Source organism: Lucilia cuprina, chromosome 6, assembly GCF_022045245.1.
Source record: "Lucilia cuprina isolate Lc7/37 chromosome 6, ASM2204524v1, whole genome shotgun sequence".
Classification (NCBI taxonomy): Eukaryota; Metazoa; Arthropoda; class Insecta; order Diptera; family Calliphoridae; genus Lucilia; species Lucilia cuprina.
Genome location: NC_060954.1, coordinates 22,355,675 through 22,380,265, shown reverse-complemented (window position 1 = coordinate 22,380,265; position 24,591 = coordinate 22,355,675). Strand labels below are relative to the sequence as shown.

The window sequence follows — 24,591 nt, the reverse complement described above, 5'->3', positions numbered from 1 at the left end:
TTTTATTTTTTTATTGTATATACAATGTTATAGTCTTTAATAAAAAAGTCAACTAAATAATTTTTAAAAATTGTCCAAATATTTTATTCAACACCAAATGTATGTTCTGTCATACTTAATACTAAAATATGAAAAAGATGAAATTAAAGGACACAGGTTTAAATGAACATATTTTTGAATGTAATTGAGATATTGGCTTGAAATTTTTTGTAAAGGGTCGAGAATTTCCATATCTAACTAAAAAAATATATTAAGGGAAAAATATGGACTAAATTGTTGTAGCTATCTGCGACCCTATTAAAATTTTGATATAAATCATAGTTTTAGAAATTTAACAAATACACAGAGGGAAAAAAAGTGATAAAAAAGTGCGCAAATTGATACAATCCGTTATCAAAAGTGAGCTTACCACGTTTATTAACATTTAGAAAACGGATGTGTATATAATTGAAATAACACCCTGTTATAATTTTGATAACCTCCGTTGGCATTACGGCAATGTATCGTTGGCATTACTGCAACGTATCGTTGTCATTGCGACAACGTATGGTTGTCACTGTGACAACGCATTGTTATCATTGCGACAACGCATTGTTTCCATTGCGACAACACATTGTTGTCATTGCGACAACATATTGTTGTCATTGCGACAACGCATTGTTGTTATTTTGACAACGCTTCGTTGTGATTTATACAACGCATCGTTGTCATTTGATAACACATCGTTATCACTACAATAAGATACCCCATTCTGAAACCCACGAGTATAGAAACAATTTTGATATATATTTTATTATTTTTTTATTAAAATGTTATACATATTTCATTCTAAAATAAGTTTTTGCATTATTTAAGGAATATAAATGAAATGGAAGACTTATAAAATCTGTGATTGGTTTAATATAAATGTTTGTATTTAATGATCCTGTTTCAAATCATTGAAAATGGTGATCAAAGTTTCTTATATTAATAAAATAACATAATACATAAACTAAAGAATTTGGAATTAAAAAACTCTTAATTTTGTGCAATTCAATACAATTCAAATTAGCAGTTAAATAATATTTTTCTTTATAACGAGTTCCCTTAAAAATAACTTCATTACAAACTTCACAAACCTTAAAATTAATTTTGTTTGGTGTACAAATATTTTGGAAATAGTCCTCTTTGGATAAGTCAATAAAACTAGATGAATTTATACTATACAAAGTTTCTAAAAAATCTTCATGTTTCAGTAAAAAACTATAGACTAGACTATAGACTGGACTAGACTATAGATTGGACTAGACTATAGACAGGACTAGACTATATTATAGACTAGACTGGACTATAGACTATACTACAATGCTAGTCTATAGACTATATGTTTTCTTTCTTACCTTCATATTATTTTCAGAGGGAAACAGGGAGCAAGTTTCCGCGGTTAGCTTTTGAAAGTCATTTGGATAAAGCACAGTGTTTTTATAGATGACATCTTCTATAATGATATTAACTATGTCTTCCCTTTGCTGACATGTTAATTTTTGGGATTCAGTTGCGTATTTTAGAATATCTCTACCTTTTGGTGATGAATTTATCAATGTCTTCAAATCCTGCAATAAATTTTAATTATGTTTATTATATAATAAATAGTTATTTATTTTACCTTTTTTGTTGTTAATTAATGAACTGCTTGGGGACATGTCAACATTGTTGTCAATCCATAACTGGACCTTTGAGGGCTCATTGTCAACTCCTAGCCGATGAAATATTTGGAATTATAATAAATATTTGCAAAATTAAACTCATTTACTCACCTCAGTTTTTCTCCATGTAACTAGTTTGCTACGGAATTCCGCACGTAGCCCCAAATGTGGAATAGCTTCTGTTAGGTCCGCGTTTGTTATATACGGCAAACTCCTGTATGTGACATTGGCAGCTTAAATGAAATAAAAAGTTGAATATATATTTTTTTTTAATTTTAAAATATTACCTTTCTTATGGTTTGAAGAAATTGTTGAAGATCAATTTCATCATTAAAATTTTCACTGTCCACTTCCACTGAATTGATAATGCAAGAATCTTGCATATCAATCACATCTATTAATTCTTCGGTATAATTAATTAAATTTTGTTTATTTGCCATTTTTTTTTTTTAACTTTGAAGTGTGTTGGCGGAGTTATTAAACTCACAAACTGCCAGGTTATCCCACAAAAATAAAAAAGTTATATCATTGAATCATCATAATCAAAAAAATTCCAGAGTTTTAATGGTCTCCACCAGTTTATATTCGAGTTTAAATGGTCTCCACCAGGTTATATCGTGAGTATATGGTCTCCACCAATAAAAAACATAACCTCACTCTGAGGTAAAACGAAAGCACACGTTTAATGAAGACAACGCATAACTTAGAACAGTTATACGAAGTAGTGCATTAAATTAGTGCGGGGTGAGAAGTAATTTCGTCGAAAGCCCAGCAACAAGCACAAGCCTGACCGTCCTTAAAAATTAAAAACGATGACGCGAGAGTTGTTCCCCAACTCAGACCTGAATTACAACTGTATTTGCCATTTTAAGAATTTTTTTTATGCACGCGCTAAAACTCAACTTTTAATTGCAATAAATAGTACGAAGTCGATCATATGAACGCCGATCAACAGCCACCGCCGACTCATAATAGCAGCACATAGCCGCCGCGGAAAATAGCGGCTGAATTTTTAAATATTATAATCGGACATTTAAACTTATTAATTATAACGATACTAACTAATGGACATATTACAGAGATTTTTTTGTTTGTTAGTCAATGACAACTAAATGATTTTCATAAAATGGGCAAAATTAGTACTTTTATGGCTAAAGATGAGTTCGTGTCGGTTGTTAATTGAAAAGATTTTTGATTTAGCATCATGGGGATTGGAAAAATTAAAACCTGTGAAAAATAACTTTAAATAAAAATTTTTAAAAATGTTATTTATAATCAGTTTAAATTCATGCCAATTTCAAACATTTTCAAATAAAATAATAAATAAATAGTATGAAAATAATTTTAAATTTTTGCGTAATTAGCCGCAGCCACTTATATATTGAACTGAGTTTATAATTTTATATCGTCGTGTATTATTTATTTTTCCGTTGTTGATCTGACAACATCTTGTATTGTTTACATTTTTGTTGTTTATTCGACAGCTATTCGTACATAGTTTGACAACGGATGTTAATGAAAAATTATAAACATTTTTGTTTCAATTTGATAACAAGCGTGTATAATTTTCCAACGGCTTTTTTCCCTCTGTGTATGTAATATATGACAAAATCTTTATTTATGAACAAAACTCAATGAAATCTTCAACGCTTGTTAAATTTGTCATTTCAAATAAGAAAATGCAAAAAAAAAATTGAAGAGGTCAAAGGGCATCCCGCAATTCCCAAAAATAGGAATGAAAATCCCAAAAATGGGATTTTTTACATTTTTGCCCATAGGGTCCACATTTCTTTCAGGGCTGGGAAAATACTTTTGGAGTAAATAGAAAACATATTGAGGTTTCCAAAACTGCTTTCAGTTTTCTGATCCCAGCTTTGGGATTTTAGAACATGTTGCCCAAAGTTGAAGTTTTGATAAAAAATAGGTCATATTTGGAAGAACGCAGTGGCAACATTTACAAAAAATAGGACAAGTTTTTTACGCCAAAGCGTTCTGCGTAAAGATACCTTTTAGAAAACTATAAAATTGTTATATGTTCTTAAAGAAAATTTTATTTTATTAATAAAAGAGTTAAAACACATTTTGGGCAAAAAAACGGCAAAAATCTAAAATTTTTTGAATTTTCAAATTAAAAAACGTATATTTTTTGATCTTTAAATGATATTGATCTAAAATTTTTTGTATATTATTGTAAATTTTGTTGTCTAACTAACAAGAAAAAATTGAGTCCATTTGGTCCAAAATTACGCCCGGTATTCAAAAAAAGGCGGACCAAGGTATGGTAAATTTTGTATCACTAAATTTTTAAATGCCTATAACTCGGATATTATAAGAGATAAGTAGTATGTCCATGCATGTTTTTTCAAGATCTCGTCGAGCACTTTCAGAAAATATCTTTGTATTTGGGTGAAAAACAAAAAAATGGCACTAGTTTAAAAATTTGACATGTCGTAGGTACCCTACTTTGAGCCGCCACAGCTCCGTCCCTCGAATACTCCTTGGCTACGCTCACGCCAAATTTTATCCCGATCGGATCAGCCGTTTAGAAATGCCAGATTTATTTCCAAAAAATTTCCATTCTGCCCCACTGTGCATTGTTTTGAAACAGTGAAGTTTTCAGTTGTTTTTTTTTTTTTGAAGTTTAATCCTGTAATCAAAAACATCAAAGGGAATTAACTATACAATCAATTTATTTTTATATTAACTAATCTGATTATTAATTGGCATTCTATTGCCAACTCAAAAACTCGCTCTTAATCGATATAATTAACTAATCCCATATATGATGTATGTATAACATAAAAAAACCAAATAAATTTCTTCGTATTCTCTTAATTTTCACACATGGCGCACTTTTTGTACTGTTATACTATTTATAGGTCAATGTGCTTTCAAGTTGTTAAACATTCACACATACGGAGAAATACCTGCACCCAGCAAACATTTAGAATTTATTATACATATATACAGTTTGCTTCGCCATTGTTATAAAAGACTTTAGCTGTTATTGTTTCCCTTCCCATAATATTTATATCAATATTGCCAGTTTTTTAAATATTCTCTGAAAAATATGCGCAAAAAGAAGAATCTAACTAATTTAGTTATCCAGATACACGAATTGAACCATAGTATTTAAAGGTTCAAGGTTTATCTACATCAGAAAAATTATAAGAATTTATTTTCTATGGGACCTGTAGCTAAAATATTTTAGATTTGTTTTATAAAAATAAGGCAACGACATACAATTTTAACATTTGGACAGAATATTGTTCTTAAATTCTTCATGTTCAAAGTTTAGGTACGTCTAAAATTCCAGAGGTAGATATTTTGATTTGTATTTCCGTTATATATTCCAGATTTAAGGCCTTAATCATAAACAAAATTTTATTTTATAAATGATTTATAAACCTATTTTTGTATGGGAATTTGGTTTTATAAACCATTTATAACATAAAATGTTTTTTTATAAGGAGTAAAATATTTACCTTTTTTATTATAAAAAAATTAAGAAAGCTAAAACGTTTTTACGACTTATCCTAACTAATTCAGTTCTTGTAAAATAATAAATTTATTTTATATTTTAAACCAACGGTGCCCAAGCCCTATGCGCATAGCTATAAAATTTTTATTTGATTAGTACTATTATTTATATTTTTAATAACTAGATTTATTTGTTGTCTCTCTCTCTCTTGCCCAAAACATAAAATCTTTAGTTCCGGCACACGTTTTAAAAATAATTATAGCTATATTCTGTCTGAACACAAAATTTGCACAAAAATTATCGTTGGTATTTTAATATTAATATAAAAAATTTTAATATTTTCACAAAATTCATATGTTTAGCTTATTTCATATTCTTTATTTTCCGCAAACAGATTTTTTAGTTTTTGATTAGTTGTATTTGTTGTAGGGACGAGACAACCTTGTTAAATGAACCTTGTTTTTGATTATCTTAAAAAAGTTTGTTTGAAAAATCCCCACAATTTGTACCAATCAAGAATTAAGACATTTTACTGTTTCCACCTTTGCATTTCCTGCTTAAGTTTAAACCATCTCCATTGGGAGATGGTTATAAAAGACTTTAGTCTAAATAGGGAATTGAAAAGCTTGAAGGTTTCATAATGGGAAATTGTTCTTCATACCATGACGCCGCCAATGCTTTGTTTTAATTTATATAAAACGTACACCCTAAATAATTTTCTAGAATGCATAACAATAAACAGTGTTTAAATAAATAGACTACAAGAAGCTGTAGTAACGAAAATAACTACTCTTGTAGTTAAAAATGTTCAAACACTGGCAGCAAATCATTTACTAATACTACCTTTAGATTTTGGTAACAGTCGTTATAAATGTAGCAAAAAATAAAAACTTTAAAAGCAGTAGTACAGTCATTAGTATTTAAATGTTTCAATGTAGCAGTTAAATACTTCAAATAGTAGCAGTAAATATTTTCTTGAAGTAGCAATAAATTATATTTTTCAACAATCAAAAAATTTTAGCATTTTGGTAGCATAAAAAATAATTTTTTTTTAAATACGAAAAAATACGTAAAAAAGTACTAGGATTTCGATTTGTGGGCCTTCTAAAGACATATTTATATATTATAAATTTAAGACATTAATTTCTCATTGCCTTTTCGCAAGAGATATTCTAGGACTACTAAAAGGATTCATGTACATTTATCAAAGGATTATGTATGAAATTGTATGAAAATTTGCTTTATACAATTTTTATAAGTTGTAATGAACAAGTCAATGTGATTATTAATATAATTTTCTATGAGGGCATTTTACAAATCCTTCGACTGGTAATCTTCTAAAAAGCATTCAACGGAAGACCATTTACAGTTCTTTTCAAGTAAGCATGTAAAACAATGTTTCCCAAAATCTCGATTACCTATCACGCGAGATAGGACAAGAATATTCTTCTGACATTGCGTTGACTACACTATAAGCTTACTTGTGTATTTTCTTATTTGAGCATGTGTTAGTTGATTATCTCTCAACTTGCAAAACAAAATCAACCCAGTTGCTGATTAGCATTTGTCGAAATAAGATCTGTACGCAACTTTTTTAAAATCCACACAGAAATTCAACAACAAAATTTTGAGAATGCCAAATTTATGTAGGTGAATGAAAGAACACAGGCGATAGTTTGTCTGTCAAAATTCATATTAGAATATACTTTTTAGTTTGCAGTCATTTTATTAGTACAGTTTTATTTTGGGTTACATTTTGTTCTCTGCTGCTTTACCAATACAAATAAATGTGTAACAGTATGTGTATGGGCAACACTGATGTAAAATTAAAACGATTTCGCCTTTAGTAAGGCCCCTATACTGAACCTATTTCCCGTTGTGATATTGCTACTTATCAAAAGTAGCAATAAAATTTATTAATTTGTTTAAGCTACTACCCCATTTGTAGTTTATGTTTTATTTAGAACTATTTCTACTGCTACTGATTTATTACTACTGCTATATATGAGATTTACTTTTTCATAAGTAGCAATAGTTTTAAAAACGTATGATTAAAGCCGGATTCGCAATGCTAGCAACATTTTCAAGGGGTTTTCACAATCTTTGTGACTGTTAAACATTTGCACTATTTTATTGTAGTGCAAAATTTTCACTTTCACTAATGGTTTTCACTGCCACTATTTTTTTAGTGGTAGTTGATATATGTTTCACTACCACTAATTTTTTTAGAGGTAGTTAAAATATGTTTCACTACCAAAATAGTGAAAAATTAAAATTTCGTCACTTAAGTAGGATTTAGTGGAAACCTTAGTGCACAGAATGTCGTATTTCACCGCTTGTTTTTTAAGCTAGTAGTAGCTGGTAGGGTAAATTATGTAGAGATATGATTAATCATCGTTGATTAATCAATTAATTTTTGACGATTAATCGTTCGAATAAATGAAAATTGTCAAATTTCAAATAACAAAAAACCGAATAATTTCCATCAATTAACCGATTAAGAAAAACTCACTATTTAGCAGTAAAATTACTACGTATTTTCTAAAAATTTAATATTTTTATAATAAATTTTCTTCTTTTCTTAATTTATTCAATTTTCTATAATAAAGAAAATTTATTTGATGATTTTTGAAAAGAAATCATGGAAATAATTATATCGCTTTTATTTTTTCAACCAGTTTTTTTGGGAACATTGTTGTGTTCTTAAGTATTTCTAATAAGTTTTCAGCAACAGTTATAGTTGAACTAGTTTTCAACGTATGAATTCTAGAACTCGTTTAAAATCTTAAAAACATTAATGTCTTTATATAGAAAAGCATTTCACATAAAGAGGAATAATTTCTAGTATTTGATAAAAAACTTAACAAAGAATTGAAGTGAAAGATGTGAAAATAATATTTTTGTTTATAAACCGTGCAAAAGTTATTTTCAAACATGGAAAAATCTGTGCGCACAGGAAACTGTGGACCATTAGTATTAACTCTGTGTACTCAGTTTTTCATGATCAGCTCTTATGCTCCTGTAAAAGGACTTTAAAGTTTAAAAGACATCCAATTTCAAAAGATCGAATTCCAAATTTATATTAAAAAGTTGGTATTAATATTAATTTTAAATAAAGCTGAGTTCCTCTGCTTCGAAATAATATAATTTATTTCAAATCATCAAGAAAGAATTGAAAATTTTAAAGAAAATTTGTCACAAAAAAGTATTTAAATGTTTTTGAGTCGAAAATGAAACCTTTTAAAATTTAATTTCTTTTTCGTTTTTTATCTAAAGGCGGGTTTCTTACTCATCAGTTAAACTAGGCTTAACGTGCTTTTAGATTAAACTCTGAACAAATTTAGGCGGACTTTAACCGATATTTGTGTTTTTCAGTTTTAGATTTAAGCTCAGTTAACTTTGTTAGTATTGCCAAGTTTTCTCTCAAATACATAAACAATGAACAGCTGTTTTTTGCAAACAATACTTTTGTAAAATGGAAAATTTTGGAAAAATGTTAAATAAACATTTAAAACAATAATTAATGAAACAAAACAAATAAAAAAATTGCAATTTACTTAAAATATTAAGTTTTTGTTCTTCCGAAATCATTGTTTTATTGTTTTTGTTAATCGTGTTTTCTCACTTATAACTTGAGTTTAATTGGCCAATTAAATCAGTTAAACTAAGATAATAAGTAACTTTACTGATAATTGAAAAACACGAAATATATATTAAACTAGGATTAAACAAAGAATGAAGATTATCTTTATCTATAAAACCCGCCCTTATTAATTTTCTTTTATGTGGGCTAGGGTTAATTATGTACCGATCCTTATAAAATCTTACAAGGAGATTTAGATTCTTATAAAATATGTTCATATCGAATCTTACCGCTATAGATATTTCTTTTAGACAGCTATGTGCTTTAAAGTTATTTTCTGAAGGGGACCTTTTATGGCAGTTAGGGTAAATTATGGGCCGATCCTTATACAATTTTACAAAGAAATTAAAGTTCCTACAAAACATGTTTGTGCCGAATTTCACCACTGCATATGTTTCATTTAGCCAGTTATAAGCGTAAAAGACATTTTCTGAAGGGGACCTTATATGGCGGGTAGGGTCAATTATAGGCCGACCCTTATAAAACTTTACAAATAGGTTTAGGTTCCTATAAAACATGTTTGTGCCGAATTTCATCACTACAGATGTTTCCTTTAGCCAGCCTAAAATACATTTTCTGAAGGTGACCTTATATGGCGGGCATCATAAAATTTTACAAAGAGATTTAGGTTCCTTTAAAACATGTTTATGCCGGGTCAATTATTTACAATATACCACCATCTTTTTTAATTATGTGTGTAAAAAAGAAAATTAGTCAAAAAACTAAAAAAATATCTAAATATGTATGTAATTATAAAATTTATTGAAAAAAGTATGTAATGCAAAGAAAACAAACCACAATTTTAGTTAGAAAATAAAAAATATGCAATAACAAGTAGGAAAGTATAGTCGGGCATGGCCGACCATATAATACCCTACACCATGAGTATATTTTTAAAATTTTTATTTTTTATAAAGAAACTTTTATGTTGAATATTACCATAATTCCAAAATATTTAAGCAATTTATTGATAAAAAAAACTAAAATTTCTAAATGAGGCTTTATATAGGTCAAATATGGGCCGATCCTCGGTAAATTTGGGAACAGGATATATTTTTAAATAACAGTTACTTTTGTTGAGTTTCATTGCTATACAAATGGTTACAAGTCAATTTTAGACGTTTAAGACATTTTTTGAAGATAATAGTATATTTGACGTATATATGGCATAAAAAGTTCAAATCGGGAGGTACACTTGTATGGGGGCTAGGTGAAATAATGGACCAATTTCAACCATTTTCAATAAGCTTCGTCTGCCATGAAACATGCTTGGTTCAAATTTCATCAAATTATCTTGAAAATTGCGGCCTATAACTTGCGCACAAGGTTTACATGGACAGTCAGCCAGCCGGACAGACGGACGGACATGTCTTAATCGACTCAAAAAATGATTCTGAGTCGATCGGTATACTTTAAGGATGGTATTGGACCAATATTTTTTATACTCCCCACTATAGTGTAGGGTATAAAAATATTACAAATATGCCAACTATATGCAACTTATGCTTTAACAACAAACGTATCAATGTCATCTTGTAGCAAATTATTTGATTCGAAAAGAATAATAGTTAAAAGTTGTTTTTAGTTACTGACTACAAACATGCATTTGCATAGAAATTCCTGCACTTGTTATAACACTAATACCCATATTTGATAGAAACTTTTTACTTATTCAGTCCATAAAAGCTAAAAATATATATGTAAATAGAAAAATCCCATATTTTGTGAAATAAAAAAGAACCAAAAATAACTGTTATCAAAATTTTAGAAATCGAAAAAATCACACTTTTTAGGTAATATTAAAAGTTACACAGTTATAGACAACGTTCAAAAATAAACGTAGTTCGTAGCAGTTTTTATTCAATTTATATTTTTTCCTTTGTTTTATATATTATATTTGAGAAATATATATTTTCCTTGCCAATAAAAATTATCTATCAACAAATTTATTTATACATATTATTTTAAAATGTTATTTTAATTGACATAAAAAGAATGGCCAATAATGGACCTAATCTCATAGGAATTAATAGATAATTGTTAGTTCCTCTAAAACGTAGTAAGGAGTGAGATCGAAAAATTCTTAACATACATATATGATTATAAAAAAGAAACCACTAAACTTACAGCTTTATTTTTTTATTTGATTCAAATTATTATTACAATTTACAAAAAAAAAATATTTTTATAGTTTTAATCACTAGTGATGAAATTTTGAACCCTTTTCGGAAACCCTTCCATTAACGTTTTTATAGTGCTTTCTGTCACTTTGCTCGAACATGTAGTCCATCTCCGTTTAAAATCTACCACACTTTTGGACACCTTTTTTTGTACTCTTCAATTCTCTTTTAACAAGAGCCCAATATCTCTCCACTGGCCTTAGCTCCGGGCAGTTTGGAGGATTTGCCTCTCTTGGTACAAATACCACATTATTGTTCTTGTACCACTCAAGGGCTTGTTTACCATAGTGACAGGATGCCAAGTCAGGCCAAAAATAAGTGGACACATTATGAAGTCTTATGAATGGAAGCAGCCTTTTTTGTAAACATTCCTTGATGTAAATTTCGGTATTTATAGAGCCCGTTGTAACAAATGATTGGCTTCTTTTGCCGCAACTGCATATTGCTTGCCATACCAAGAACTTTCTGGGAAATTTTGTCTGCTTTTGGGTCCTAAACTTTTCTTCAACATTTCCTCGAGCATCAGCAACATAAAACTTTTGACCTGGAAGTTGCGAAAATCTGCCAGAACATACGTTTCGTCATCCATTATGCAGCAAGAATATTTTTTTATAAAACTTGACTTCAATTTTCGTGCTCTGTTTTTGGCCTCTAAATTTTTAGCAGCGTTCCTGTCAGGAACTTTTTGAGCCTTGTATGTTTTTAAACCTGCATTAGCTTTAACTTTTCGTGCCAAATAGTCCGAGCACAGAGCTAACCGAGCTGCTTTCCTACCGGATGTGTTGGGAGCTCTTTTGAAAATGCGTTCTATTTTTTTGGCTTTAGAAACATCATGTGGACCATTCCTTCTACCTGAACCAGGTTTTCTATCAACTGACAAGTTCTCCCGGTACTGTTTAATAACATTGGAAACAGTTTGACGGCAGACCTTTGTATGCTTGGCCAACTTTTTGTAAGACCAAGTTAAGTTTAGTTGAAAATATTTAATAATTTCAGTACGCACTTTTTTCTGGTCACTCATTTTAATCAGATTAACAAAAAAAATTAATATAATTGACATTACACATAATAACTGACATGTTTTTCAAAGGTAACTTGATCAAAAAGAAAATCAAATAATACTTTGGTTGAAAAATGTAATGAAAAACATGTGTTAAGAATTTTTCGATTTCACTCCTTAGCTAGTTATGTCGAATTTTATCGATTGCTATTTTAAGCCTGTTATGTATTTTAAAAATATTGGGGTCAGGATGAAATAACACCCATAGTCATGAAATATTAAATATTTGTTAATGATATGCAATAAAAAAATTTAGTACGTAACGTAACATACAAGTACTTTATTATACTTTATTTATAAAGTTGAGTTACTCACCCCTACGATTAAAGATATGTTAAATATACCTGTAAAGTTCTAAATACAAACAATTAATTTGCTAGGGATATGGTCGAAAACATTTTTATACCCTACACCACTATAGTGGGGAAGGTATTATACGTTTGTGCTGATGTTTCTAACATACAAAAATATTGGTCCAATACTTAAAGTATACCGATCGATTCAGAATCATTTTTTGAGTCGATTAAGACATGTCCGTCCGTCCGCCTGTCCGGCTGTCTGGCTGGCTGTCTGTCCATGTAAACCTTGTGCGCAAGGTACAGGCCGCAATTTTCAAGATAGTTTGATGAAATTTGGACCAAGCATGTTTTTTGGCACAGGGACAAAAATGGTTTAAATCGGTCCATTATTTCACCTAGCCCCCATACAACCGTACCTCCCGATTTGAACTTTTTATGCCATAATTACGTCAAATATTCTGCTATTGACACAAATAAGTTTTATATAAGTATAAATGACACTGTAGATTTTTGTAAGGATCCCTTTCCCAAATTTACCGAGGATCGGCCCATATTTGACCTATATAAAGCCTCATTTAGAAATTTTAATTTTTTTTATCAATAAATTAAATTTTTATCAATACAAATAAATTAAATAAATACTCATGGTGTAGGGTATTATATGGTCGGCCATGTCCGACTATACTTTCCTACTTGTTTTAATTAATTTACAATACAAAAAATTAACTTTTTATTGTTTTTACTAATTTTTATAAAATGTGATTAATTTTTTATTATAAATTAGCCATTCTTTTTAATAGGTTTATATTTTCAAAGAATCGGGAATGGCCTATCATATGATAAAATATGATTTATTTTTTAATATATCATTTATATTGAATTTTGTCTTAATTTCCATATACTATTATTGATGAAAAACTGATTTTCTGAAAGAGAGCTAGGATCGATTATGGATCGATCCTATTAAAATTTGGTGGTTGTATTTTCCTATAAGAGATAGATTTGCAGAATTTCATCCTAATTGTAGTGTTTAAGAGGAAATTAATGACCTGAAGCCATTTTTAAGAGCTCCAAAGCCCTATTCGAGGAGTACGGTTGTATGAGGGCTAGGGGAATAAAGGACCTATTTAATCCATTTTCAAACAACTTCGTTCTTGGGTGAAATGAGAAATATCAGCCTATTTGTATAGAATTATTTTTTTTGTCGCTGTAAATAACAAGTAGAAAAACAAACAAGGTTACCACCTATACTTCTTTTGATAAATTACTGGGAAACAAATTTTGACTTGTAGTTTGATTACAAGTCGGATGGACAAAGTTAAACCACTATAGTGCTGTAGAATATAATTCCCTCTTTTTCGATAGGAAGTAGGATCTGAATGGGTTTGTAACTGAAAAAATAACATTTTTATAATTTATTTTCAAAAAAAGTGTTTTCGACGCTTTTTCCTAGCAAATTGATTATTTGTTGTGAGAACAGTTGATAATGAATATATGAACATTTTTAAATATCTACAAAATAGCTATTAATGCATAAAAGTATTTCAAAGGCCTATATTTCATATAATTAAAGACTCTTATTTTTGGGGAAGGATCCGAGGAATTTAAAAATCGGCCAAGGGTGAAATGTAGCTACAGCCAAGTCATAAATATTGATTTATCATATGTAACAATCAGACTTAAAATGACTACGTAATATATAAAAAACAAAAAGGGCGGTATTTCTAGGCGTGGCAAAAAAATAATTTTAAGAAATGTTATTAACATATTTTTAATTCTAGGGAGTGACTAACACAACTTTTTTTGTCCATAGATACCGACCCACTCTAATATACATACATATTTATTTCATTTAAATAAGTAATATAAAAACAAAAATAAATTATTCTTGAAATATAATAGTTATTTTAATATTTTTTACGTTGTCTATAATTTTTACAAAATAAGGAAAAAAATATGAATTCAAATCAAATAGTTATAGATAAGAAATAGTATAAAAGTTAAACTATAACAGTTACTGATTAAGAAATAAATCATAAAACTTATAACTCTTATGTCCTTGGTTTTAACTTTTGTGTTGAAGAAATTGAATAAACTATTAATAAAAATAAAACATTATGTTGGTGACCCTTTAGTTGCAAATAAAGCCGGCTTTACACGATCCACAAGTAATATGATCTGTCAAAATATTGCGTAGAAGAGTACGGATGGGATCGTCTAAACGCAATATGTAATGAAACCATCACACATTGAGAGAGAATACAGATGGAAAATTTGACAGTCGTATTATGGCTCTCTTCATTTTTTGAAATGATTCAAAAAATAAGTTAGAATGCTATATTCGGCTGAGCCGAATCTTAAATACCCTCCACCAACTACGTTTTTATTAATACTTTTTTAATTAATCAAATATTTGTAGAAATGAGTTTTCAGGGTTAAAGCGTTTTTGGGTCTGAACCTAGTCTATGGCCAATTCTAGACCGATCGTAAAAGATACTTTAGGCTAAATTTCTTTACATAAAAGTTATATTTCAGTCAAATTTTATATTTATATCGTAATTTACCTGTATGGGACCGACCGCACCCGATCGTGAAAAATCTTGAAATAGATTTTTTTATACAAAACTAATATTTGTATATAAAGACAAAATGTATATAAAGACAAAATTTCAGAATTCTGTATCTTGGTAAAAAAATTATGTGAGTCTAAGTGATTTTCTGGACCTAGTATGAGAGTTATGATCACATATGGAACAATTTTATAGTGAATTTATGTTATTTATAAGAGCAATATTTTTGCTAAATGTATAGATATCAATATTTGGTTAAGAGTTATGTGCATTTTTTCTAATTTTCGGAAGGGAACTTTGTATGTGTGTTTTTCTAAAAGGGACCTTGTATGGGAGCTATGATCAATTATGAACGATCGGAAAAACATTTCTAAATATTATTTCTCTGTATATGAGCAACACTTGTGCCAAACCTTATATGGATATCTTAATTTAGTAATGAGTTATGTGCGTTTAAGTTATTTTCGGGAGAAGACCTTGTATGGGAGCTATAACCAGTTATGGACCGATGGAAAAAAATCCTTAGTAATATTTTTGTGTAAATGAGCAATACTTGTACCAAATTTTATATGGATATCTTAATTTAATAATGAGTTATACGCGTTTATGTGTTTTTGGTAGGGGAACTTGTATGGGAGCTATAACCAATTATACGATTTTCCGCATAGATTAAGCACTTGTGCAAAAACGAACGTATGGTGATTTTTATACAATTATCTTGCATAGTTTTCGAGAAAATTACATCAGAATGTGTAAAAAATGCGCTATTTTTTCGAGGTTGTTCCAAATTTTGATTCATAACTTTTCCCGATGTGAACCGATTTTGACAGACGGACTTAGCTAAATCGACTCAGAATTTATATACTTTGTTGGGTCTCAGATGAATATTTCTTGGTGTTACACCTGGAATGACAATGTTATATATACCCTCTATCACCACTGATGGTGATGGAGGGTATAACAAGCAGGTCGCATTGGATTTTTTGTAAACACATATAAAAAAAGTAAAACAGCTGTTTCCATCTTACTTTTTTATTGTTTAATACCAATCGTGTAAACACGAAAAATATAAATCAAACGACTTTTATTCTCTTTTTTGTCATACGGATGGAATTTCATTTACTTTTTCATTAGACTTGTCGTACGTAAAGTGTAATCGTGTGAAGTGCCCTTAAGTGATATGTTTGATGGGTCATTTTATGTATGTATCCATATATGTACGTACATGTATGTCAATCCATACATGCATGTATAATTTGCCTAAAATTTGTGCGCATATTTTATAGATAGCTGATTCATTAGGAAACAAAAACATTAAAAATTTTCTCTTTCTTCTCTTTTTTTGTGTTTGCTGTAAAGTTTATATTTTTAAAGAATAATATTAAAAATCAGTACTGAGCACTTATGTTGATATAGTCATTCATTATTTACACTGCAATACGTATTAAGAAAGAACAACATTCGGGCAACGACGGATAAATTTAAAAATGTGTAATAGATGAGATGGGCTAATTTATTTTTTAGAATATTTTCTGCTCTACATTGTACAATCTAGCTATTGCTATTTTAAGACTTGAAGTGTACCTCTGAAATATTGAGAAATATTTGTTCGTTTCTAGTATAATCAGTTTTTATTTTCCGGCAACCGAAAACTGTCTATTGTGTTAATAAATGTTATAAACAGAAGGATCAGCTAATCATAAAGCAAATATTTGCTATGCATCAAGTTAATGAAGAATTTTTTGCAGAGCGATCCAAAGGACCCAGACATAAAATTTTCAAGCGGGAAACTAATAAGGGTCGTGTAAACCAAAGATTCACAGATCAATATTATGTTGATAATGATATCATTATAGCTAAAAGACAACATTCATTAACTGACCAAAATGATGTTCCAATTTATGAAAAATTCTTACGCCCCGTTGTGTATACGGACACTAAATACGACTATTGTAATGATGTATTATCTATTTCGCATTCAAATTATTCTGATCGAGATTATAACGATACATCATATTTTGGGGAAGAACCATCTCAAGGAATAGATGCGGAGCATGTATTTCGTAATTTGACTGCAATAGGACGATTCTTGGAAATATTACAGACGGTGCCATTACCACGTTTATCTCTTACCACAGCGTGCATTTGTTTCATTATTGCAATATTTATTTCACCACGCCCTTGTGTTGAAAATATTATTTTTCCTGCTTTCAGATTAACATTTGGAACTCTTTATCCAGCTTATGCATCTTACAAAGCTGTTCGCACAAAGAATGTAAAAGAATATGTAAGTATGCCGCATTTAAAATCTGAATAAATGATGAATAAATATTTAAAATTTTAAGGTTAAATGGATGATGTATTGGATTGTTTACGCATTTTTTACATGCACTGAAACTTTTACCGACATCTTCCTTTCCTGGTTTCCATTTTATTATGAGGTCAAAGTGATTATAGTATTATGGTTGCTTTCTCCTGCAACCAAAGGTAGTTCAACACTGTATCGTAAATTTGTACATCCAATGTTGACCCGACGTGAACAGGTATGAGCTCATAAATGTGTACAAATATGTAATTATACTTATACAAAGTAACATACTTTAGGAAATTGACGAGTATCTAAACCAAGCCAAAGAACGTGGATATTCTGCTGTATTACAATTAGGTTCCAAGGGTGTAAACTATGCCACCAACGTCATAATGCAGACTGCAATAAAGGTAATTTATATTTTTTTCAAAATAACTAAAACTCTATTTCCAATATTAAAAACAACAAAACATAACCTATGTACATAGTATATACATATTTATTTTATTACTTTATTCACTATCATTTAGTGTCATAATTTATTATTTTCTATTTAACAAGTCATGGTCTTAGGCTTTTGCGTCTACAAATACATATTTATATTCAACTCTGAAAGCATTGCGGAAAACGTTTGCATAAAAATTATATCATCAACTTTTAAAAAACTTTAAATTTTATTGTTTATAAAAATAAATAAAAAATTTATATTAAAACAATGTTATTAAAATTTTTTAAGAAATAGGACCCAGCAAAGGTTTTTGGGACGATGTTTTACCTAAGTTACTGAAAATACCTCCATTAATAATATTATTTAGATATGGAACTTTTTATTCCATAGTTTTTAAGTGAAGAGTTAGAATTCCAGGTAGCTTTTACTCCATTCTGAAATTACTTAGCAAAAAAGGTTAGGAAAAAGATGTACAATTTTTATTAAAAATAATTTGTTTAGAATATTTCTAATTTTGGGGAAAATCAATATATTTAGCATTACTTTGAAGTAGATCTTGTTTGTCAATGTAAATGTAATAAATTGTATATATGTATATGCATGTGTGTTAATAATGATCTTACTAATTTACACTTACATATGTATATCTAAATTAATACATCCTAGCAAAATAATTTTTAAGTTGTTCAAGAAGAAGGGAAATTTTCATGAGTTATGTAATACCTATTCTAGTTAATGCGATTTAAATGCATGCCAAAATTCTAATAAATTTTGTCATAAGTGTAGGCATGAAAAATTGCACCCAACTCACTCATGTGAAATTTGGTATTCTCTTAGGATTGAAAAGAAAATAACATTCATTTTATTAGATTCTTGTTTAATATTTGTCAAAATTAGTAATATTTATTCAATTGTATTAAATTTACAACAACATTTAAATGAAATTACATATTTTAAATGGATGTCGTATAATATTTCTAAACACATGAATAAAGACTAAAAAACATCTTTATTAAATATATAATATATAAACCACGCGTTCAGAAAATTGTAATTATTTTCTAATTTGATTGTACAGATTTTTCTATGCTTATTTAAAGTAATATGCGACAAAATAAAGTACGGTTTTTGTAACTTAAACCTTTTTTGAAGTTCGGCCCATTTTAAGTTCCTCAACGGATTTAGAAAAAATAAAGAAGCTGAGGGCTTTATAACGATATATATAAAAATCCTGTATTTAGTATCTTCAATCATTTATAATTTCGAAGCTCGTCCTATTTTAAGTTTCCCAATGGATTTAGAAAGAAGCTAAGGAAAATCAAAATTTCGTCACTATAGTGGGATTTATTGGAAACCTTAGTGCACTAAATATTTAATGAACTACTACCATCTCTGTCAATACCACATAACCTTAAAAAGCATTAAGTGACGATAAATGAAGACATGCTTTTAAACAAATTTTATTAAAAATATGCAAAAAAATAACTTAAACCTTTATTTACAGCTAAAGTTAGCTGCAATAAATGCTGATATATCCATGCGGAAAATAGAAAATTTAGTAGGGTTACAATAGTGTTCACAAAAACATGATTACATTTTTACTTCTTTTCTACGAAAAAAATTTAATATCATAATTCATGGCTTAGTCAATTTTCACGACGTAATATATTGTATAAAATATGAAGAATGAAATTTTTATCTTGCTGGAAATTTTTTATATTAAAAATATTATAATTTTGTGTTTTTGTGAACAGTTGTGGAAGCCCAAGCTTTAGGAAAAGGATTAAATTAAAATTAATCCTCGAATATTGTTTTTGATAACTCAGTTAATTTTGTTTCTAATTTTATTTTTAAACTTGAAATGCGAGTGTAAACAGCAGATGCAAAAAAGAAATAATAATAATAATAATAATAATAATAATAATAATAATACATTCATACATAAATACATACATACATACATACACAGAAAAAATTAATACATAACTGGAATGAATTTTGTAATTATTTGAATGAATCGAACACGACTTTTTTCCCAAACCATTTTTATTCAAAATATTAAAAGTTCATAGAATTTATTAATTTGTACATAAGTAATTTGTACATCTATAATCCATATTTAGTAAATAATAATCCTTTATTAGCGAATATTGAATAATAAAACAATTTAAATTGAAATGATGAAAAACAATGTCATTAACGAGAAAACATCAGCAAACAGTTAAATATCTATTCTTCATAAAACCCCGCCAATTACCATCTTAAATATTATTAACTTTTATAAATGAAAACAGTTCATAACATTTATGCTGATACTTTTTTCTGTGTACAATAATACTAAAAATGTTTGATTTCTTAATATAATTTATGGAGACGTTTATTGTTTTAAATTTAAGTTTTCATTAATTTTCTTATTACATTTACAATCTTATTCTTTTTATTAAAACATGCATTGTTTTGACAATAAACAGTGATATTTTCTGTTGTTTTTTATGACAGCACTGCAAATATTAATCTTGTACTCAAAAACATAATAAAATTAAAAATAAATTTTAATTTTATGTATTTTGTTTCCACAGATTTTTGGTTTTCAGTTTCTTTTTTAATACTTAATTTGACTATCATTATGGTTACGGTTAAGATTTAACAAATAAGCAATAAATTTGAATTTGTTTATTATGTAATAAAAAAACGCTATGTAAAATAATGCAAACGCAAAGTTCAATGTCTCCTTGTTTTGACCTAACTTTTTAATTGTGTTGAAGATATCACCAATTTAAAAACTGTAAAAATCAAAAAAAAAAATCTTTTAAAATTCTAAAAAAAATCCGCATAAAACGACACCTGAGTGTTTGCCAATAGATACTACATATCATAAATCCTTTAGCTGTAATTTTTGTTTCTTTATATGATATTTTTAGTTTAATTATCATTTTTTTTATTATTTTATTAAGTTAATTTTTGTTGCTTTCTTTTCATTTTCAAACAACATTAACCGTTAACTCATTACGTTACACTCTGCACGTGCACGCTTTTACTAGACTTTTCATTACGGTTTAAATGCTACAAATCACCAACAAAGCATATTGCCATCGTCCCAATCAGATGATGACATTTATGCTCGACGAAGTATACGAAATGGAAAAGAATTCGATGAAATTGATAATGCCCAGTGGGTGCCAAAATCCAGTTCATTAAATTCAATGCCTTCAATGCATGTAGAGTTCTCCGAAGACGATGAACAGATTTTTGATATTGCAATAGATGAAGAAGAAAGTATTGCAACTGAAGACGCAGGAGCTGCACGGATACGCGATCCCCCTGTAAGAAAAACTAAAAATAAAGAACCCAAAAGCGAAATTACTAAACGCTCTAAATTGTCAAATCACCCATTGAAAGTTCCTACATCTGGATTGCGCCCACGACGCAAATTACGTGAAGCTACGCCAGATATAAATGTGGATGTTGTATAAACTATAATTTTTAACAAAAAGATTAAGATCTCTTATCTACTTTTCGAATATTACTCAATTATTTATATACATAAATTGTACACATTTTAATACATTTTAAATGTTAAGTTTATTTTATAATACGTTTTAAATTGATTAACATTATTAACTGATTAATAATACAATTACATTTGTCACAAAGTATTTCGAATAACTTATCGCTTAACAGAACAAAAACAGAAATAAAAACATATTTATATAAATATATGTGTTTATACATTTATATGTATTTAACATAGGGTGGAGGCAATTTGGTGCAAACTATTAGGCGTAGTTACAGTCTAAGTGATCTTTCGGAACCAGATATACATCGTACTGAAGATGAGGTATACAATATTTTTTTTAATGTTACATTATTAATAGATTATATGAAAATATTTTTTTTGATTTTAGGTTGATGATGTTGTTACAATGCGACCTCAACAAAGAATGTTACGACAACGTTTAAATACTCCAGTAGGACGATCAGCTTCTGGTACACGCCATTCAACTGGTATGTACTTTACAGAAGTGGATGTTTCTGCAAAAGGAGCAGGAGATTTCAAGTATATCGAAAATTAATGAAAACATAGTAGACATTGTTTAAAATAATTTTAATTTATATTCTAGTTATAACATTCGCTCTTCAGATGATATCAGTTCGGGATATTCTAGTGCCGAACCCATTTCTGGTGGTTTAAGCCGCACATCTTCTATGTCTAACGCTTCTAAATCACGATTAAAAGCAAAGCGATCAGAGGTAAGTTAAGCAAGATTCTTGTTTAATTTTTTACCATTTAACTAATGTACAAAAACATATTGTTGTGAGTGATTAATTACTCTATCTTTTGACGTAAGTATATAATTTGAACGTAAATTAACAAATTAATTTCTGTTCTCAAAATTTTTTAGTTTAGACATTCACTCCTATTCTGCATTTCGATTACGTTTCCGCATTCGGTAACGTAACAATCGTAAACTATTTTTCCAACAAAAAACGGAATCGTAGGAAGTAGATGAAGCAATTCCATTTTATTTTAATGCTTTACGATTGTGTTTATTCTGCATTACGATTCTAACTACATCTTTGTAAGTTGTTATTTTAGTGATGGAGCTTCGAATCGAAATATAGAACACCAAAGTTGCCAAAATTTCTAATTGAAATGTAGAATAGGCGCGATTATTTTTAAATAAGATCTTTTTATACTTGCACAATTTAATGGCGGTGTATACAAAACACAATTTGCCTGGCCGTCCCACTAGTGTAATTAATGTACACGAAGTTAAAAGTCCCAGGTTTCAGTGGGATTTTGTAGAAACCGTTGGGTGTTGAAAAACACACACTTCCTCAGATTACCTCTGCAAAAATGAAGTGTTGTTTTCTAAATAATTTTGGAAAGAAATATGGTAATTACTCTCATATAATTTAGCTGAAGTGTACTTACCTAGCAAAAAATAATTGAAAAATACGATTGTTTCAAAGTTTAACATTTGTTTAACATTAACATATTTCATTGATCTTTCAAAAAAAAATAAATTTTTTTACAAAATTAAAAATTTGTTTGACTTCCTAATATATTAACCTTAATTACCTTTTTGACATGATTTCGCCGTGAACTATAAAATATTATGCACTGTAGGACATTTTAAAAAATATTGCGGCATTTCGAAACAATAGATAGATCAATAGAAAATTTTACAGTCGTAGTGAAGGAGTATTTCATTTTAAGTTTTTAAAAAATACACCTAATAACTTCATTAGACGACCTTTGTATGTTGTTTAAAATAGTGCCATTTCTTTATTTATTATCTATTTATATTCTATAATTTTCAGGTTTGAAAATTTAAATTTAAACATTTTGCCATACATTGGTCCCCTTTTCTAAAATATCGGGGGTAGATTTTTTCTACAAAACAAAAATTTTAATCACAAGCAAATAAACAATATCTTTCGTACATATCATTCCACTTGCCTAAAAGCCTAATGGCGAGTTTTTCTGATAAAATAATCTTCATTCTTTGGTTAAACCTGGTTTAATACATGTTTCGTATTTTCAGTTATCAGTAAAGTTACTTATTATCTTAGTTTAACTGCGTGTAATTGGCCTATTAAACTCAAGTTATAAGTGAGAAAACACAATTAACAAAAACAATAAAACAATGATTTGGGAAAAACAAAAACTTAATATTTTAAGTAAATTGCAATTTTCTGATTTGTTTTGTTTTATTAAATATTGTTTTTAATGTTTATTTAACATTTTTCCAAAATTTTCCATTTTACAAAAGTATTGTTTGCAAAAAACAGTTGTTCACTGTTTATGTTTTTGAGTGAAAACTTGGCAATACTAACAACGTTAACTGAGCTTAAATCTAAAACTGAAAAACACAATCATCGGTTAAAGTACGCCTAAATTTGTTCCGAGTTTAATCTAACAGCAAGTTAAGCCTAGTTTAACTGAGGAGTAAAAAACCCGCCCTAAGTTCTCTTTTGGGCAAAAATAATGACAAATTTGGAAAAACAAATAAAGAACTAAAAAAGGAAAAAACGGCCATTTAATGCAAGATTTCCCGGTCGCTTGCATTTGTGTGAAATTAAAAAAATAAAAATATTGCTTAATTTGAAAAAAAATTGTCTTTATACATATTAAAAACAAAAGACTAAAAATCATCTTTATTAAAAATTTCCTAACTGAACCATGTCTTTTTTGAGAAAAAAAATGATTTTTTTTCTTTCATGCTAGTTAGTAGACTCTATACTAATTTGAAAACTGTAATTATTTTATATTATTCACTTGATTATAACTTTTTTAAATGCCTATTTAAAGTTAGTAGTATCGATGCCCTAAAATAAGGGGTTAATAATATGATCTATTGCCAAAAAATTAACAAAAACACTCAGTAAACCCCATAATTTTGTACCCAAGCGAATACAATGAGAACCAGTGGGTTAAATGCTAAGATATCTTATACACACAACATTAAATTCTTAGGAACTTACGAAGTTGAATGTCGGAATTTATTATATTTTTGTATTAACATAGGTTGAATTTAACACATATGAAGACAGGCTAAACTTTGAATTAGACTCTAAATTGTCTGAAAACGAAGATGAATATAGAGACAAAATGAATCATGAATCTGAAATGGATCTGGTATTTGAAGATAACATAGATACTATCGAAAAACAAAATTTTGAACAAAGCACAGAAGAATACTTTGAAACCAAATCAAACGCATCAGACTATACATCGGATATGGAAGATAATAATTTAAACAATAGTATAGAAGACCAGAAATTTGTTTCATCAGATCCATATAATAATTCATTCCTACATAAATCTATTAATTTAAATGAAATGCGTACGAGTTTAAAAGAAATTGAAAATAATTTCCGAACAAATATCAAAGGATCTTGTACTAGTAACT

At 28.6% G+C, this 24,591-nt stretch overlaps 1 protein-coding gene and 1 long non-coding RNA gene across 8 annotated transcripts in view; one reads left to right on the top strand and one right to left on the bottom strand.

The window, feature by feature from the left end:
* Window positions 1-24,591, top strand: part of LOC111686151 (receptor expression-enhancing protein 4) — a 49,127-nt gene that overhangs the window by 23,891 nt on the left and 645 nt on the right. For 2 of the 7 annotated variants that reach the window (XM_046953644.1, XM_046953643.1), the window contains exons 3-10: window positions 17,133-17,205; window positions 17,264-17,461; window positions 17,523-17,636; window positions 20,716-20,997; window positions 21,426-21,512; window positions 21,580-21,731; window positions 21,796-21,925; window positions 24,207-24,591. The exon at window positions 24,207-24,591 is cut by the window's right edge and continues 145 nt beyond it. In XM_046953644.1, coding sequence (XP_046809600.1) covers window positions 17,133-17,205; window positions 17,264-17,461; window positions 17,523-17,636; window positions 20,716-20,997; window positions 21,426-21,512; window positions 21,580-21,731; window positions 21,796-21,925; window positions 24,207-24,591 — 1,421 coding nt within the window. Of the gene's footprint in view, window positions 1-16,415; window positions 17,206-17,263; window positions 17,462-17,522; window positions 17,637-20,715; window positions 21,390-21,425; window positions 21,513-21,579; window positions 21,732-21,795; window positions 21,926-24,206 lie in introns of those variants that run through there. The other 5 variants (XM_046953640.1, XM_046953641.1, XM_046953642.1 and 2 more) reach the window with 5 other exon arrangements.
* Window positions 1,005-2,311, bottom strand: LOC124420532. Its single transcript, XR_006941250.1, has 4 exons — window positions 1,973-2,311; window positions 1,797-1,918; window positions 1,646-1,735; window positions 1,005-1,592 (listed from the first exon to the last, which is right to left on the bottom strand). It is a non-coding gene; the product is annotated as an uncharacterized LOC124420532 (long non-coding RNA).